Source organism: Tasmannia lanceolata, unplaced genomic scaffold (genome assembly GCF_043159265.1).
Source record: "Tasmannia lanceolata isolate RefF3 unplaced genomic scaffold, GAP_Taslan_0.1 ptg000013l, whole genome shotgun sequence".
NCBI lineage: Eukaryota > Viridiplantae > Streptophyta > Magnoliopsida > Canellales > Winteraceae > Tasmannia > Tasmannia lanceolata.
The window spans coordinates 8,483,811-8,502,289 of NW_027518690.1; the positions used below are offsets into that span (position 1 = coordinate 8,483,811).

At 40.2% G+C, this 18,479-nt stretch overlaps 1 protein-coding gene and 2 pseudogenes across 3 annotated transcripts in view; 2 read left to right on the forward strand and 1 right to left on the reverse strand.

Annotated features, from left to right (window-relative positions):
* Positions 1-2,064: 2,064 nt before the first annotated feature.
* LOC143889689 (alpha-terpineol synthase, chloroplastic-like) lies at positions 2,065-6,576 on the reverse strand (annotated as a pseudogene). The gene is made up of 6 exons (XR_013254904.1): positions 6,362-6,576; positions 5,722-6,097; positions 5,389-5,607; positions 3,179-3,317; positions 2,812-3,060; positions 2,065-2,446 (listed from the first exon to the last, which is right to left on the reverse strand). The product of XR_013254904.1 is annotated as an alpha-terpineol synthase, chloroplastic-like (transcript).
* A 423-nt stretch (positions 6,577-6,999) lies between these two features.
* Positions 7,000-16,560, forward strand: LOC143890927 (pentatricopeptide repeat-containing protein At1g56690, mitochondrial-like; annotated as a pseudogene).
* A 1,048-nt stretch (positions 16,561-17,608) lies between these two features.
* The window catches only part of LOC143889691 (P-loop containing nucleoside triphosphate hydrolases superfamily protein), a 42,765-nt gene continuing 41,894 nt past the window's right edge, over positions 17,609-18,479 (forward strand). Inside the window, exons 1-2 of one of the 2 annotated variants that reach the window (XM_077393988.1) lie at positions 17,609-17,961; positions 18,071-18,112. In XM_077393988.1, coding sequence (XP_077250103.1) covers positions 17,764-17,961; positions 18,071-18,112 — 240 coding nt within the window. In that variant the 5' untranslated portion in view covers positions 17,609-17,763. Of the gene's footprint in view, positions 17,962-18,070; positions 18,113-18,479 lie in introns of those variants that run through there. The other variant, XM_077393990.1, reaches the window with a different exon arrangement.

The following is an 18,479-nucleotide window of genomic DNA, read 5'->3' on the forward strand; positions in this document are numbered from 1 at the left end:
GAAATTCTCCAATTCAGATGTTCCAGAGAGCTTCTAATTTTTCTAAGGGTTTGTTTTTGCTTCCAAGGGACACATACAATTCCAAGGATGATATCCACCGCGAGTTTTGAATCCGATTCGATCCATAATTTCAGACAGTTCATGGACAGGGCAAGGACGATCCCTCTTTCAATACCCTGTAATTCCAGCTCATAGATTTCCCTTTTGTCTACATTGATTGAGAAGAGATTTTTAATCATACCTTGATTATCTCTGATAAGGCCCCCCAGACCGCCTCCAAGTGAATCCAAAGATGCGTCCGAATTCAGCTTCAGTTCATCTTCATTTGGCGGAGACCAAGAGCAGTATCTGCTAGAAGGATCGTCAGGGATGTGTCTGTATTTTAGATTTGTGGCCGTTGATATGTTTCTTGGAGAGATCTTGTCTGATTTTCAGCCCATTCATCTTGATGCTGATCTCCGTGAGGATTTGATTAAGAACTAACCTCTTGTGCTTCTCAGAGGATTCAAAAATTCTTCTGTTTCTTTCCATCTAGATGTTATGAATCAGAGAGCTGAAGCATAGCTTGAAGGCCACTGTGGCCTGCCCTTTCCCTTTTGAGTGGTGTCTGAGCCAATCTTCTTCAGCCAGAAGGGATTGATTTTTAGCTCTCTGTTGACCATTCCGCCATAGGATTGATTTCCAAAGCCAGGCTGAATAGCAGTTTTCATTCTGAGAGTTTCCCACCCATTCTTTGTTATGAAAACTCCATCAGTGGCCGGCTTCCAAATAGGAATGTTTATCGCATCCGAGTTAAGCATGGCTTCCATTATCAGAGTTTTTGCTTCACGGAGAGATGGATTGTCTAACAAGGGGTTCCAGGTTCCATCTTTGAAGATTTCAGAGAGGAGATTCAGGGAGCTGAGGGAGTAGTCAGTCCGGCTTCTCGGGATAAGGGAGGATAGGGTGCCAGAAGGGTGCCAAGGTTGGACCCATAGGTCAATATCATCCTCCAAACCAATTTCATAGCAGGTAAAAGGTTTTGCATATTCTCGAGCTCTGAGGATCATCCTAAGGCCCCATGATGGCTTTGATGGCATAGGCAAAGTCCATATGTTCTTATCTTTGACATATTTGGAGTATATCCACTTTGTCCACAGAGAATTCTTTTCCTGGAGCAGATGGGCGTGCCATAAAGTGCATGGGTTGTATACCCTTCGTATATGAATATTAAGGACCGTGGGTCCGTAACTTGGGTATCCATGCGGTGTTTGTGCATGGTCATTCATTACAGCTGTGTCGCTTGCTTCACTCGGCTTGAGGAAGCAAAGGTCTCATGAGCATTGGATACTTGTACAACAATTATACCATGATGGTTTTCGGATTTACCTGTCTCACATTGCATATTATGTTTTTCTCGGCATGCTTGGATCCGCTAAGGATATATCCACTTCTAAACATATTGGACGCCGGCTCACCCCATTGATAACATTTTACAGATCCTGAGAGCTGACTTAGGATGGAGTCAGGAGGCGTGGAGGATAGGCGCATCGGGATTATTTGATTAGTTATATTTTTCTTTTATTCGTGAGGACTAATAGGGATCCTGTAATAATTTCATTACTTTATTAGGCTTGGGTGAGATGACTTTATTGGTTGTTCGTCATCATTTTAGAGATTCAAATGTTGACACTATGGATTGTTTGACTATTTAATCGTTAATGAAGTAAGTTAGCCAATGTGGCTGCTGGCTACTATAGCCTTGCATGTCTGTGAGTTATTTGCAATTGTGCGGCACTTCACGTTCGTAATTCATATAAATAATAATACATTGAGTATATTCTGATAACCACTAGGTTCGGGGCGTGACATATCTCCTGATATCAAGTTCGTAATTCATATAAGTAATAATACATTGAGTATATTCTGATAACCACTATTATGAAATTTTTTTGAAAAGCGACATAGAATCCATTAATATAGAAGGTAGACAGGACCAGGATTCCCATACTACAATACAAAATATTAAGGAAGATTGGAACGGGCATACCCGAACCTAAGACAATGCATACTGCTCAGACTTCATACTGCATAGACAATAGCATAGAAAATACTATTATGAATTTGATACCAAGACATATCATCTACATAGACCAATCCAGTCTTATTATTCCTTAACCGAAATGGGTTCAGCCAATAATAATATAGCTCGCTCTTTGGTTTCATTGTTTGGAACACCGAATCCATCACTGAATTGGTAAAAGCATTGGGAAACCCTTGCATTATCCAATGCCGCACTGATGAAAGGCTCGGAAAGTGGAGAACAAGATAGAGTCTCTTTATTCAGCTTCTTCCAGAAATCATTAATTAGACCTCTTATATGTTCACGAGCAACTTCTTCAGTAGCGCCAGTTTCATGCATGTAACATTGAATAGATTTGGAAACATCACCTCTCTCTAGCTCTGCCTACATTGGTGAAACAAATATACATATACAATAAAGTTAGTGATTTAAATAGTGCAACATTCAATCAACATATGGTTGAAGAAATATGATTACTAAGGCTACTAGTTTTGGATTTTAAGAATTGATTTTGAGTTCAAAACTGATAATTTGACTACAAATAGCATTTAGGCCCAATTGATATTGGATTTTTAGAATTATATCGAATCTAAAATTGATTATTGGAATGAAAATGGTAATCAAATATGAGTCCAATAATCAGTTTTGGACTCATGGCTTTAATTTTTGGTCAAATATATAATCAGTTTTGGACTAAAAAATAATTCTCAAAATCCAAATTCAATAGGGCCAAAGTGTAGCTAATGTACCGTTGAAGTCCCCAAATCATCGCAAAGCCGAAAAATCATATTTGACCAGCGGAGAAGATTCGGATAGTTGTCTATGCATTCAAGTGTTTCCTTTGTTATCTTCGGTTTTGCTACTATATAGCCGTGTGATACTATGAGTGACCCTGATATCGAAATCCATCCATTGTTAAGATACTCATCAAACGTAGGCACGTATCCATTGTAATACCATTTTGGCTCCACAAGGTATGCTTTGCATAAATCTGCCCACTAAATTAAACAAAGCCTCTCAATAGATATGTTGAACGCTTACAAGTATGATAATGAAATGAGTTGCATTATCAAAGAGTGAAAATTAACTTGACTAGAGAAAGAATGAATGTATCACCAGTTTCTTTAGGTTCCGAGTGATTTCCCATCCCTGATCTTTTAAGGTTTCATAAGCCATTTCGTTGATAGTGTTGAAGAGAGCTATAAAACATATCTTCATATAATTTGGAAGTTTTTCCAAGGCGTTAACATCCCATCTGCAAAAAAATCCACCAAATGTTTCTAATATTAGAACTAGACAAGAAATACGGTCATCGAATGTTGACAAGACATAAATATATGTATAGCAAATCCCATATATATATACTTGTAAAAAAACCCCGACAAAGAACTGTACATACCACATCAGAGGTTGATCCAAACCGTCCATGTGATGGAGCATAACATAAATAGGTTGTGCCCCAAAAATCATTTCCATATGCTGATCCTAGCCCTCCAATCTATAGAGGTTTCCATAATATGTTGTTCCTCTTAAATCGGATGGTTAAGATTACCCTATAGATTTTTTATTAACAAAGCATAAGGGAGGGGAGTAGGATTGCAATTATGTGGCTTTAATGGGTGCCTTTGTGAAAAAGCATAAAGGAGGGGGTAGGATTGAAAATATGGGGGTTGAATGGGTGCCTTTGTTAAAAAAATTCTAAAATGTGATGTGTGATTCTCGTAGAATTTTGGGAGAAATTCAAATAATTCTCTCATTTTCTCTTCTGCTATATAGATATACTAGTAATACTCGACGTGCGATGCACGATACGGCAAAAAAAAAGACTATGATACCAAAAAAAAATTAGTTAAAAATATGTAGAAACAATAAGCAAAAAAGTATGCATAACCACGTACCAAATAATGAAAAAAATGCAAAAGAAAGAGTTTTCTAATTTTCTTTTGTGTAAAAAAAAAAGATACACGATACAGCGAAAAAAAAAGTATATGATACAAAAAAAATTTATTAATTTTTGTGTAAAAAAAGTAAAAAAATGCACGACACGGCAAAAAAAGAAGTATATGATACAAAAAAAAGATGTTATTTAAAAAATCTGTAGAAAAAATAAGGAAAAAAGTAGCTAAAAATAAATTTAAAAAGTATCAAATACTTGTTCTAAAAATAGATGCTTTTTATATTTCTAAAAATATTTTCTAATGCTTTTTAACAAAGGAAAGGGTAGGATTGAAATTATGTGGCTTTAATGGGTGCCTTTGTTGAAAAGCATAATGGAGGGGGTAGGATTGAAAATATGTGGGTTGAATGGGTGCCTTTGTTAAAAAGCATAAAGGACGGGGTAGGATTGAAAATATGTGGGTTGAATGGGTGCCTTTTAGGATTGGAAATATGTGGGTTGAATGGGTGCATTTATTAGAAAAAGTCAAAAAAAGTGAGGTGTTAATTCCACAGATTTTTCACAAAATTCAAAAAAGACTGGGCTTTTCTTCCTAGCTTATTTTATATATGAGAAAAGTGATCATTCTCTAGTCCGGCGACCAAAAACACTTGGGTCCCACATTTTTTGTGGTGATCTAAAGCATTCATTTGATAGGCCCCATCATAGATAGGGTGTCAAAAAAAAATTAGCTTCATTGGATCATCTTAACCCTTCCATTTGTGGAGCTAAGAAATGGACAGATTTGTGCCGATTTATAGCTGTCCATTTTAAGCTCCACAAATCACAGGGTTGGGATGATCCTATGGAGCTGATTTTTTGTGGATATCCTCTCTATATTAGGGCCCATCAAATGAATGCTTTGCATCACCCAAATAAGGTGGTACCCATGTTTTTTGGTCGCCGGACTAGAGAATGATCTCTAGACAGCAGATTAGAAACACTTTTCTCTTTATATATATATATATATATATATATATATAGGGAAAAGTATTTATGGCCGCTTGACTAGATAACTTACTTGGTCCATCAACAAAAAATAGAGTGGGGTCCATGTTGTTTGGGTGATCCAAACCATTCATTTGATGGGCCCTAACATGGATAGGGTGTGCCCAAAAAATCAGCTCCATAATATCATAGCCCTTCGATTTGTGAAGGTTAAAAATGGACAGATTTGTCGAGGTTTATACCAGTCCATTATAACCTCCACAAATGAATGGTTAGGATGATCCTATGGAGTTGATTTTTTGGGCACACCCTCTCTATGTCACGACCCATCAAATGAATGGTTTGCATCACACAAACATTGTGGACCCATTGTGTTACTAGCCGACGGACCAGATAAATATATATGTGGGATCACACACACACACACACACACAAAGATCACCTATCAACAACATCTGTAAAGAGCTCTAGTTCCTCCATTGAACCATAGATATCATAGACATCATCAATTGTTGTTATTAGTTGAATACATTTGGTAATCGCCTTTCTACTTGGTCCGAACTCAGGTTCTGACATAGTTCCAAGACTCCATAGAAAGCTCTCCATCAAACGGTCTCTAGCGAAGCTCAAGTGCTTACCAAGTTCCAAATTCGTCCACCACCTAAGACATAAGTGTCACAAATGAGAGCAATGTTAACTTCTTTCAGAAGTACCTTGTAAAGCTACAGACATATCCATTAAATTTTTACGGAAATGATATCTCGTATGCACTTACCTAGACATTGCTTTAACATTGGTCTGGTTTATGGCTTGCACCATGTTGTAATCCAACTTAGCAAACTCAAATAACAAAGGGTTCATGTCTTCTTCTCCAACATATGTTTCTATGTACCACCTAGCCTCTTACCTTGGCATCCTCCAATGGAAAGGAAGCTCCAAGGCATGCTCTACATGTCTTTTCAGGTTCTTACCTACTTTCTTCTCATTAACATCCTTGAGATGCCTGATCGTGAAAGCTTTAGCTTCATCCAAGAATATCTCCCCGTCGAAAGATAGGTACGAAGCTTCGTACAAGTTCAACATCCCCTTTACATCCTTACATGTAGATGCCATTAAGTTGCCTTTCTCATCCATGAAGCCATTGAAAACATCTGTATGACACAAACACTACAAAAAGTTGGAGATCGCAGTATCAAAACTTTTTTTTTTCTTTTTTTTTTATGACATTGGGTATCCCCCCCCCCCCAATTTTTAGGACAGGACAATTCACTACTGATGCGCGCATTCACCCGTAAACCACGTGCATTGGGTAAGCCCGGGGGATTTGAACTCGCGTCAGTGGGGAGCATACCCATGACTTTATGCCAACGTGCCACACCCGTAGCGGTTTGTTACCCGCATGAGAGCATATTTACCTGGTGAGACTTCAAACCCATGTTGTCTAAGGAGCCTAAATCGGAGAGCCGTTGCATAGAGGTCGTCCTTCATCCTCGTGTTGTTATCATCAATGGAGATAATACTTAGTGCTTCCTTCATCTCATTCTTGAAGTGATATCCAATGCCAAGGCGTTGAAGGGTATCAATCAGCTTCAATCGAGCCAAGGGTTGGTCTTCTTTTTTAGCAAACACCTAACATCTTCCTTCAGCTTCTCGATCTGTCTCTCATACATTTCACCCTGTGAAGATTAAAGAGAAAATGGGATTTATTCACTAATCAAGAACGATTACACAAAACCTACAAGAAACTATACATTCGCCAGCAGTAGTCAAACTGGACAACCCAATGGATAGATCTCACTAAATATGATACATTCTAACACGCATTACATAATGAACGAACAATTTACTACAAATACACATACATCGGATCAATGATAGAAAACACTAGGGATTGCAATAATCACCTTGTAATCACTTTTTAGCGACTGAATGAAGTCGAAATCCCCAAAGCTTTGTTGGAAATTTGCTGACCGACGATTTATTGGCTCCATCGTTTGGGTGCCTAGAGTGCATGCTATGTGGTTAGCCCTGTTTACACTTGTCCGAGCTATCGATGAATGTAGAAGAGAAGGTGGCAAGCATGAGAAGGAGTAAGGTTTGTACAGGCAGAGCACTGGAAGTTCCATCGTATTTTAGCAATGATTATGAGAGCTAGTAATGATGTGATTATATAGAGATTTCATACCCTGTGGCCATATGGTCCAGTATATATATATATAAAAGTAGTATATATGGAAATGAGTGTTGGGGCACAAGCTATTTACATTGTGACCCAAGAAACGAATGGTTTGGATCATCCTATGGTGTGGGCGGTAAACTACTTTTTCAAAGGTAATGGGCTGTACAACCCATACACCACAAAAAATCTAAGATAAAATATTCACTCTTCCATGTCCTGTAACACGAGATATTTCTATAGCAAGAAATGCTTGTTTCATGGGAAGTCGTACGAGGTTTGCTTGAATTTCCCAATCCATAAGCTTGGCTTGTGGTAGTAAAATAAGAAACATATCAATTTCTAAAAACCTCTTGTTAGAACTTGGCCCATCAGCGTGATTCTGCTGCATCATATTATTAGTTTTTTTTGAGACCGATTCGCGTGCATCGCAACGGGCTTCGTCGCCAGGGTTTCAACCCTCGGATCAAGTGAACGACCCAGATTAAACATTCTAAAAAAACGTACTCTTAGAAAAGGTAGCCTATGAGAAGCAATTCTGTGAGAGAAGAAAATAGGTTGAGATTAGTCTTCCATCGTTTGCTTCCCAAAAACCATCATTTTCTTCTCCAAAGAATTAAGCATTGTTTGTTTATGAGGGTGATAAGCTCAAGTCAACTTAAGCACAGACAAAAGAACAGAAACAGAGTGAGTTAGAGAAGAGAGGTTGAAGAAGAAGAAGAAGAAGAAGAAGAATGAGAGAATATCTTTTTCGTTGTTGATTTTCTGACCGATTACAATCATATAAAGGCCTGGCTATCCTAAAGGTCTGTCAGACCTTGACAATTACTCTCTTACCCTCCTATTTACCCAGTATTCCACTATTGACCTTATTAACTAATTCATCTCCTTAATTCAACTAATGACTCTTATAATCAGTCATCCAAACAGGTTTACGAGTCGCCCTCTTTGCTCTGTTTTGAAATGCCTATTCTCTCCTGAACTTCTCTACTAATATCCCTTTCTGCTTCCTCATTCCCTGCTTCTGATTTCTGCACCATCCTTACTTCTTCATCTGTGCTGCTATCATTGCCTATCCCATCCAAATTAACCTTCTCCTCAAGGTTGAGAAAAGGATAATCGGATTGCAATTCCTTCAAATTCTCCCAAGAAGTATCTTCAGGTAGGAGGGTGGCAGAGGGTTAGACACGAGAGGGACAGAGTGAGGAGAGGATAAAAAAAGATCGAAGAAACAAAAAAAACTGAGCCCAAAACATGATCGATTTTCACCTTTTTTTTTTTTTTTTGCCTGTTTTTTCGTTGAAGGAAGGATGAGGAAATGACGTGTATTTCGACCTGAAAAATCGGGAAAAACAGAAGAAGAGGGTTACCGGCAACCTTTTTACGAGTTTGGTAGTTTTTTTTTAATCTGCACCATTCATTTGTTCCAACGGCTGATAACCTAGCGACGAAGCTCTTAGTTTTTTTAGCTCAGAAGATAAAGTCCCGGGGCAGACCCCAAAGAGTATTTCTTTAGATAAAACAAAGTAGGCTCTGTTCACTTGCGTTCTCGGGAAATCAAATCCCGGGAAAACACCTTTTTTTTCCCGAGAAAGCTAAAATAGTGGTGTTCACTTGTTTTCTCGAGAAACTAACAGGATTAGGTGGAAAATGTCAAAAATAACATGGAAAATCCCACAAATGACGTGGAAAAGAGTCTTTTCTCACAAGTGTGAGAAACCATCACCCACCTGTAGACACCTCATTTTGACAAGGCCCTAAAGTCCCCAAAATTGAATAAGAACTCCAAAAATCAAATAAAATTCCCAAATTCCGAGTCCCAAAATATTCCGAAATTAATCTCAAAAATTCCTGAGGAGTGGGCCCAAAATGAGAAGAAGGCTAGGGTTCTGGGCATCTTGTTGTGCACATTTGTGGGTACAAATTCCCCAAGAGATTGCTAATGTTCCCAAGAGGCCCCTGCAAATTTTTATATAAAATGGGCAAAAAATTGACAAAAATGCAAGCCGAGCTTATACCATTATCAAAGCATGGCTGTGCCAATAGCATTAAAAAAAAGAAAAGAAAATCATTTGTCCCACCCCTACTCTTGTTTGGGACACCCCCTATACAACAAACAAGAATGGAAAAAATTACATACCAGGGGGGGTTGTCCAGATAAGAATGGAGTCGCAAATTACCTTTTTTCTATAAGGTGGGCTGTCCGAGGAAGAAAGAGGAGGTAGATATATTTTCTTTCCTAAAAGTGGGGTGGATTAGCAAAGCAAGGATACCCATTGATTAAAAGAAAAAGCAAGTAGAGCTTAATGGCAAGAGGGTAATACACCTTAGCCTTGGGGGTATTTTGTACAGTTGATATTGCTTCTTTCCCAAGCAATAAACTTGGGCCATTAGATCAAAAGGGTGAGGTGTAAGGCTGGATTGGATTAGAACACTCTAGATCCTTAGGATTTCTAAGATGGCATTAGGGCAAGCAATGATCAAGGGCTAGGAGCATTCAAGAGAGGAAAGATACCAAATTAAGGGTTGAGATCAACTGTAGAAATAACCCTAGCTATTTAACCCAAAATGGAGCTCGTGAACGAGGAGGGGATTTTTTTTTCTCATTCTGGGTTTTTGGTTACATATAGCAGAGAGAGGGAGAGAGGGTAGGGCTTCTTCTTCTCAGGTGAGAAAACTCGCCGGAAACCCGAACCCCTTCATCACTTCTTCTTCTCCTCCTCCTCCATGGCCACCACTACCTCCACCCTCCTCCATGGCCGCCACTACCTCCACCTTCCTCCATGAAAACCACCTCTACACCATTCATCTCCATCACCTCCTTCCCCAAACCCTCTTCACCACCATCCAAAACCCACCACCTCTGCCATTTTCCCCCATTTTCATCTTCCTTTTTACCATAGCAGATCCAAACCCATTTTGTGCTTCATCCTCATTTTTCTCAACCATCTCCGACCACCTCTCCCAACTTCGGCCCACCACCATCACCACACCATCAAAACCCCATTGAAACCCACCACGCCGTACCCCATCTTCACCATTTCCTCCACCCAGCCACCTTCTCTACCACCCCCAAAACCCATTTTCGAGACCAAACCCATTTCAAAAAACCCAACAACCCAACCACCAAACCCACATCCGGCAAGCTACCCATCTTCTCGGGCGCCATCTCCTCCTCCTCCTCCGGCCGAAATCCGGCAAAGTCCAAGCCGCCCACTACCTCCCTCTTCAACCTCTGCAATCCTCCTCCATCTTCTTCTCTAAAACCCCCACCGAATACGACCATCTCCTATGTTTTTCCACCATACCCAAACCCTCATTCCCATCTCAGCCACCCTCTATCAAAACCCATTTTCACTCGCACCATTTTCAGCCATCACCTTCCTCAAACCCTCCTCCACCATTACTCCTCTGCTGTTTTGTTCAAACCCACCTCCACCTAGATCCGCCACCTACCACCTCCGTTTACCCTAACTCCGGCAAGCTCCATTAAATCCGGCAATGCCTTCCTCTAACTCCAACCAAACCCATTTTATGCTTTATCCTCTGTAAATCCCATTTCTTCCCCACCATCAAAACCCCCTTCTCAGCCACTTTCCCTATCTCCTCCACCGAGTCCCCATCTTTGTTAAACCCATTTTTATTTCTTCCTCCTCCAACTTCTTCTTCTTCCCATCCCATCTCTATCACAACCCTACACCATCTCATCTTTACCCCATCTCTGCCATCATTTTCCCCCAACACTCATCAAAGGGAAGCTGAAAGTTCACAATTCTGAGAAACCCTTTTTCGGCTCCTCCAGTTCTACTACTTCAACGCAGACAACCTATAAATTCCACAGTCGTGAAAGGGCAAAAGACATGCTACAATTCGAATGGGGAAATTTGGTCCCAATTTCACTTCCCAGTCAAGAACCCACCCAAGATTCCAACCAAACCCTAGCGGGAAATGTCCTCCATCAACATCCGAAGCCTCCAATTTTATTGGCAAGCATCTTCCGGCAAAACCCGAAGATCGGCCGTTGTTGTCTTCATATCTGAATCTGAGACATCTCAGAAATCTTAGAAAAGGAGTCCGAAATTTAGAGCCCTGTTCATCACTTTTTCAAATTTCAGGTTATATTTTCCCTCTTCTGTTTAAGTTTTGTTTAGAGTGCTAATAAATATGTTTGGGCATGTTTAGTATAGTTAATGTCTCCTTGTTAATCAGTTGCTTGGAGTTTTTCATTACATTAAATTTGTGGTTGGTTTTGGAAATATAAAGAATTAAATCATGTCTTTCATTTAAGTGACCTTGTTAACCATGAATGGTTGAAGCAACCTTGCTTAGGGAATGATATCAATGGAACCATGTTAGATAGATGCACGAACTGGATTTGTTTCTTCCATCTTTTATTTTTGTTATTTCAGTCATTTCTGGGCATTTATCATGACCTTGATTAGTGTATATAATATTGGATTACAAGATGAGTTAGGGCGTCAGTAGAAATTGGTTATTTTGATTCGTTGAGATTTGGAGTTTATTTTTATCTCTTGTTAGTTGTACCTCCAAGGTCGCTACTCGTACATTTTTAGGGATTCGCTGCAAGTTTCGGAACTTCGTTAGCATTCAAGAGCTTCCTTGGGTCCGGCTATGACGGAATGTATCTTGAGCAAAACCCCTTTACTTCCTGCCTTAGAGTCTTCGCAGGTTAAGGGATTTTTTCCTCTATAGAGTCAGTCGTAGAGAGTTCAGGGGTCTGTCCTACCGTCCTAGGGTTTGGGAGTCTGTCCTACCCTTGTAGAGTTTAGGATTCTATCCTATCCCTTCTTAAAGTTTAGGATTCCGTCTTTCCATCTTTCAGAGTCCGTCTTCAGCATAGGAGTCAGTCCTTCAGTCTTTCAGGAGTCTGTCCTATCATCACAGGGGTTAGGATTCTTTCCAACCTCTCGTCAAGTCATATGATTTTATCCAGTCTCTTGCAAGGTATAGGATGCTGTCCAACCCTTGCAAAGCTGTGATTCTGTTATTTCCCCCCGCAAAGCATAGGATGCTGTCCAACCTTTGCGGGATATCAGGAGTCTGTCCTCCCCTTGTGATGATAGGATTCTGTCCTCTTGTGTCAAAAAATCAAAAAAACATCTGAAAAACCAAAAATCTCAAAAATCAAGAGTCATTAAGAGTGTAGTTAGGAAATTTTGGTCCGAACTGCGGATTGCTTGATCCCTAGCTGAGGGGTACGTAGGCAGCTCAGGCGTGCAGCTGGCATCCCGAGTCCAGTCACACCATTTTTACATCACCATTTTACAAATATTTCTCACCTTTTCGTCCGAACTACGTTGGCTTGATCCCTCTCCGCAGGGTACGTAGGTAGCTTGGGTCCACCCAAGTTCAGTCAAACCTTTTTAATAAATATTTTCAAACATTTCAAAATAAAAAACAAAAATGGGCAAGGATGGTGATTGCCAGGTCACTCGGAGCCCTCTTTTTATTCCATTTCCGGTTTTCATCGTGATTTTCCGGTTTCCATCGGTTTTCTGACGTTTTATCGGGTTTTGGGGCGGGCGATGACGTAGCGTGGCCCCTTTACAGGGATTGTCCTCGCCGAGCCCAACGATAGGTCATGACGATCGCGAGACTTGTCCGATCTTCAGCAGATTAGGATCGCTGGGCTTGATTCCTTTTGAATCGCCCTCTGAGCCTATCGTGTGTTCCATCTTCTTTCCCCTGGCATTTTTGGTTCTCACATGCCGTTGATTTTCCGATTTCTTTCTTTTCTTACACCTTTTAGCTTGATGTGTGCTTATCTTAGATTTCTCATGCATTCTAGTTTGTTTGTTCTTCTAGCGTGCGATCGATTGCCATTTTCTTAGTCTTATCTCTTGCATAGGCTCGCATGCTAGTGTGTTTACTTTACTTCTTTGATTGCTTAGCTATAGCGTTTATCCATTCGTCTTAGCTTGATTATCTGTCTAAACTTAGATATTTGCTTTCCTTATCTCATTATATCTGTCATTATCTGCTTAGCTGTAGCTATGCATTCGATTGTTTATTGCTTTCTTAGATGTGATGAGTTAGGATTAGATGCGATGAGTTAGGATTTGGATGTTCAGTTTCTTTGCCCATCCCCGGGTCATGCATGCTTAGATAGACGTTTTCTCGGGGATGATTGTTCCCATTTCACATGATTTTTGCCCAAAATTCTTCAAAGTTAATAATAAATGGCATAAGAGACCAGGTGCTTGCACTTGGGCGAATTGGGGGCGCCTAACCCCTTCCCCATTCGTCATCAGGCACTGACCTTTTGTATCTCTGGTTGTCTGTTGCAACAGAGCAAAACATTGGATCCAGGGCCTACTTCCTTGAATGGCGACTCTTCTTTGTTTAAGGTGCGCCTCGAATCCGGGCTAGTCCCCGAATCGAGAGGTATCTCACTTTATATCGCCGCTCATGCTGTGAGGGGCACTCTTTCGAGAGTTCCTTGGCGGAGCTCTCCTTCACGTGGATGATCCTAAGACTCGTCTGGGGGCAGGTCCCTCAGACTCTCTTGGATCGGGGTCCACACCACCATTTTGATCAGATTTGCTTTCCTGGTAAAACAAGTGAAAAACGATGGGCAAGCAGTTTCTCGGGAAACCTTTTCCTGCACATTTCCTGCGCCCGTGAACAGGCACGGGAAACCTTTTCCTGCACAGTTTCTCGGGATTTCTTTTCCTTTTGCCACGTCAGTTTCTCGGGCATCCTTTTCTCGTGATTTCTTTTCCTTTCTCGGGAAAACAAGTGAACGGATTAAAGGACTAGGGCCCTTACCTCGGAGTCTCGAACAGAACGCAGAAAGAATCCACCATATGAACATAACATGCAGAAATGGAATCTAAGGCAAAAACAAACCATACCCAGCCAAGATAGAACTGACAAAAGTCACAGCACTGTTGGGTATATAGTATAACCCTAATTATGTTATAATATGGATTGAGAGAAGCAGGACCTTCCCTTGAAATACCCTACACGTAATTTCGTTTGAGCCTAGGGGTATATTAGGTAGATTGAAAAAATTTCTGTATTAGGGTTATTGGTAATTCATATGAATACTAATGACATGTTAATTCTCCATCAAAAAACCTTAAAATAAAGAGAAATTGCTTTGGAGATCTCTGAGCATCTGGAGATCGTTCCAAGCACCAGAGAGTTTGAAATAGGGTAAGAATAGACATAGATCATGACTTTCGTGTTAAACCGCGATAGTATATTGATTTGTAACAGTTAGGGTTTATTTTGAGGAATTCCTTTTTCGTTTTTCACCATCAGGCAGAGTTCGGTGAGTTTGTTGGGGTTCATTAGGAACCTCCTATCACAAGCTTTTTGACAAGTCAAACCTTCCTTAATTCTGTCTAGAAATGAAGAAACTATAGCACTCCAATGATTGGTGATCTCAAAAATGAGTTAAACCCAGTCGACCGCCGCGATTTCTTTGTTAACTCAAAAAAATTACAATTAGTTTCCCAATCGACCACGGGTCTAGGGCCAGTCGACTGCGGGCGTCCACTTGACTGCTGTAAGCCTTCTAGATTTTTTTAAAAATATTGCCTTAGGGGTCCGGTTGACCACGCCATGGCCGGTCGACTGTGTTAGAGTGTATGCCTTAAAATCCAGTTGTTGTTCTATTGAAACCATTATTTTATTGTTTTGTGACATTTATTGGGTACTTTATTGGAGTGTGTGATGTGCTTCTAGACACACGTTTGTCCTTAGGTAACATCGTAAGATTGGTCATGCAGATAGAGATTATGTGGCGGGGAGATATGACCTTTCGATTCTTTGCAGACCTAGAATGTTCCTGGCTGGAGATGAGAATGTACATCTCGTACCTGTACACAACCATCATCAAAACTCCTTCCATACAGGCATTGGGGTGGCTTATCTAAGTCACGGGAGTTGTTGACTCTAAGCAGGTGGAATGCTTGCAATGATTGGATCACGCACTGAACGGATCAATTTACAGAATAACATGTCGACACGGATTTGGATAAGGTTATTCTATCAGACAGGACCCTTGGATACGGCCTTCGACCTGAGGGGTCATTTTGGTCCATGGGCACGCCTTATGGCTTTGGTCTATCTAACAGTAGTCACCGGTTCAAGTTACTAGTTGTAGACACCCCATTTTGACCGAACCCCTTTATACCTCGTTTTGAATAAAACCTTTTAAATGAGTGAAGTAGTGTCCCAAAATCAGTCATAGGGTAGTTTAGTTTCGCAAGTAGGTCCTTGTAAAATTTTAGAAAAATCGGATTAGAGTTGCCTATTCGTAGTGTAGTGTAGTGTAACGGGGGGTTTTAAATGAGGAGAGAGTGCCAATACAATTTCCCTAAGTAAAAGTTCCTTGATCATGGTAGGCAGATTCATGCTGAGGTGGTGAAATTGCAATTTGATTCGGATGTGTTTGTTGCTTCGGTTTTGATTACAATGTATGTTAAGTGCGGTGATCTTGTTAGGGCTAAGCGGGTGTTCGACCGGTTCACTTTAAAGGATGTAGTTATGTGGAACTCGATGATCACTGGTTATGCCCAACATGGCTTAGGAGAGGAAGCTTTACAAGTTTTTCATGACATGGTTTCATTAGGCATGGTACCCGATGATGTTACATTTGTCGGGGTTCTCTCTGCTTGTAGCTATACGGGGAGGATTATAGAAGGAAGAAAACTTTTCGAATCGATGATCTTAGATTATAAGATTGAGCCAAAGGCTGAGCATTATACTTGTATGGTTGATATGCTTGGCCGAGCGGGGCATATCCAAAAGGCAATGGATTTGATCGAGAATATGCCAATGGAAGCTGACGCTGTTGTTTGGGGTGCTTTGTTAGGTGTGTGTAGCACCCACGCGAACTTAGAGTTAGCTGAGATTGCAGCAAAGAAGCTTCTTGTGCTTGAGCCTAAAAATGCTGGGCCTTATATTTTGCTATCGAATATCTATGCATCGAAAGGGAGATGGGACGATGTTGCTGAGCTGAGAGAAGTTATGAGGGTGAGGAATGTGAGCAAGTCTCCGGGGCGTAGCTGGATTGAGGTTGAGAAGATGGTACATATGTTTACTGGGGGAGATGGATTGGGGCATCCTGATCATAAGATGATAATTGGTATGTTGGAGAGATTGGGTGGGATGTTAAGAGAGGCGGGATATTGTCCCGATCTTAGTTTCGTGCTTCATGATGTTGATGAGGAGCAGAAGATACATAGCTTGGGCTACCATAGTGAGAAGCTTGCAGTGGCATTTGGAATTCTTAGGGTGCCAAATGGGGTGCCAATTCGTGTCATGAAGAACCTTCGGGTATGCGGGGATTGCCATTCTGCAATTAAGTTGATAGCAAAGACTACTGGTCGAGAGATTATATAGAGAGATGCCCACAGATTCCATCATTTTAAGGGTGGTTTGTGCTCTTGCAAGGACTATTGGTGAGGTCACATCCCCTCTCATTGATTTAGTATAGATTACAGAGTTTCATTATTTTTGAGAATGCAAAGGAATATGTATTATAGGAGGAATGCTAGACTCAGGGCGCCCTTGCAAAAATCTGTTGAAAGGGCACCCAGACTGGTTGAAGGTAACCAAAGTGCATTCAATACTCATCGACTTTTACATTTTTACATGTACTTTGGTTACATTCGACTGATGGGGACGCCCATAGATTTTGCAGGGGCACCCTTGAATCTAGCATTCCTCATATTATAGAGAGATTATAGACAAGATAGATTATATGAGACATTATATATGATAATAGGGCGTACAAGCTTGTATTTGTGGTAAAGTTGAACTACTGTCCTTGATATTTGATCCAGCATAGCATCATAAAAAATGTGCTGCTGTTGGATCAAATATCAAGGGCTGGATGATATGTACGAGTTCGTACTCCCATTCATCATTTAATTTCCCCATATTATAAATAGATAAAAAGAGAGATAGATTATACAAGAGAGTAATTTAAGTGGGAGTAAGGTGCTAGTAGGTTGCTGGGTTTTCTTTTTTCCTAGGATATATGTGGGAGAATATTTAGTGGTCACATCAGCTTTTTCTTGGTGACATTAGCAAAATCTTGTCTTGAAAATGGTGGTCTCTCTTTCTCTCTCTACCTTCTCTCTTCACTCATCATAATATATTTCTCTAATTAATGCTTGTCCCCTCCTTTGTCTCTTACCTTTACCCACATAAATCCGAGGAAAAGAAAAAAACCCGGCAACCAAACGGAGAAAGGAATTGATGTCGCACCCTTTAACGCAATTATCCATCAGGGGGTGCGAATATATCATTGCCCTAAACTAATTAATGAATATTAATTTAGGACTATGATAAATTCGCACCCACTGCAGGATAATTCGCACCTCTACAACGTGAATTGTGGCAGACTTTAATCTATCTGACGTTTACAGTGGCGCGAATTATCCTACAGTGGGTGCGATTTTATCATCGCCCTTAATTTATGAAACCTACATGTCAAAGGAAACTCGCCATCTACTTAAGTACATGTGATTGCAAAAAAGAAAGGCGAGAGATGTGCGCGAGTCATTCTTAAAGGCGGGAAATCACGCAAAATTATTCCGAGCCCTGAATTCCCCCTCCACACCCCCTAAATTTCCAAAACCCCCAAAACACCGATCTCCCTCTATGGAGAAATTAGCAGAGGAAACTAAAAGGAAAACTCGCCGATTTGTCCAATCGAGGCTTTTTCCGTGTGAGAATCCTCGCAGAGATTTAGAAAACGGGGATTTAGAAGAAGAATACGAAGGTGGAGAGGAGTATTCAGAAAACGAGAGTAAGAGTAAAAAGAGGAGGCGAAATAACCAATCTAGGGTTTCCAAAAAGGTAATTCAGTCCTTAATATTTGATTATCTTAGTTTTCTTAGCTTGTTTTTTCATGATTTTATCAGAGGTCTGATTATGAAAGGGTTTTGGTTTTGATTGCTATTTTAAGATGAAGAGCCCGTGCAAGAACCAACCTAGGGTTTCCAAAAAGGTAATGCAGTTGTAGTTATTTGATTATTTTAGTTTTCGTAAGTTGATTTTGTTTCATGATATAAAGGATTTTGGTAAATTATTATGATGATGAATTGCATAAATAAGGCTTGATTTTGTTTCAAGTAGATTTATAATGTTTTTTTCGAAGTAAATTATAATGATGATGAATTGCATAAATAAGGGTTGTTGCTCGTTTTGTGGAACAAATTAAACATTTCACTTCATAACGATGATTGAGTTTTGCAACATTGTTATTTTTGGCTTTGAATCTTGTTATTACTATAGTTAAATTGGTTTATTGGCTCACTTCGTTTAATTTATGAAGAAAACTTTAGGATTGTTAGCACAACCAAGTTTCCCATAAT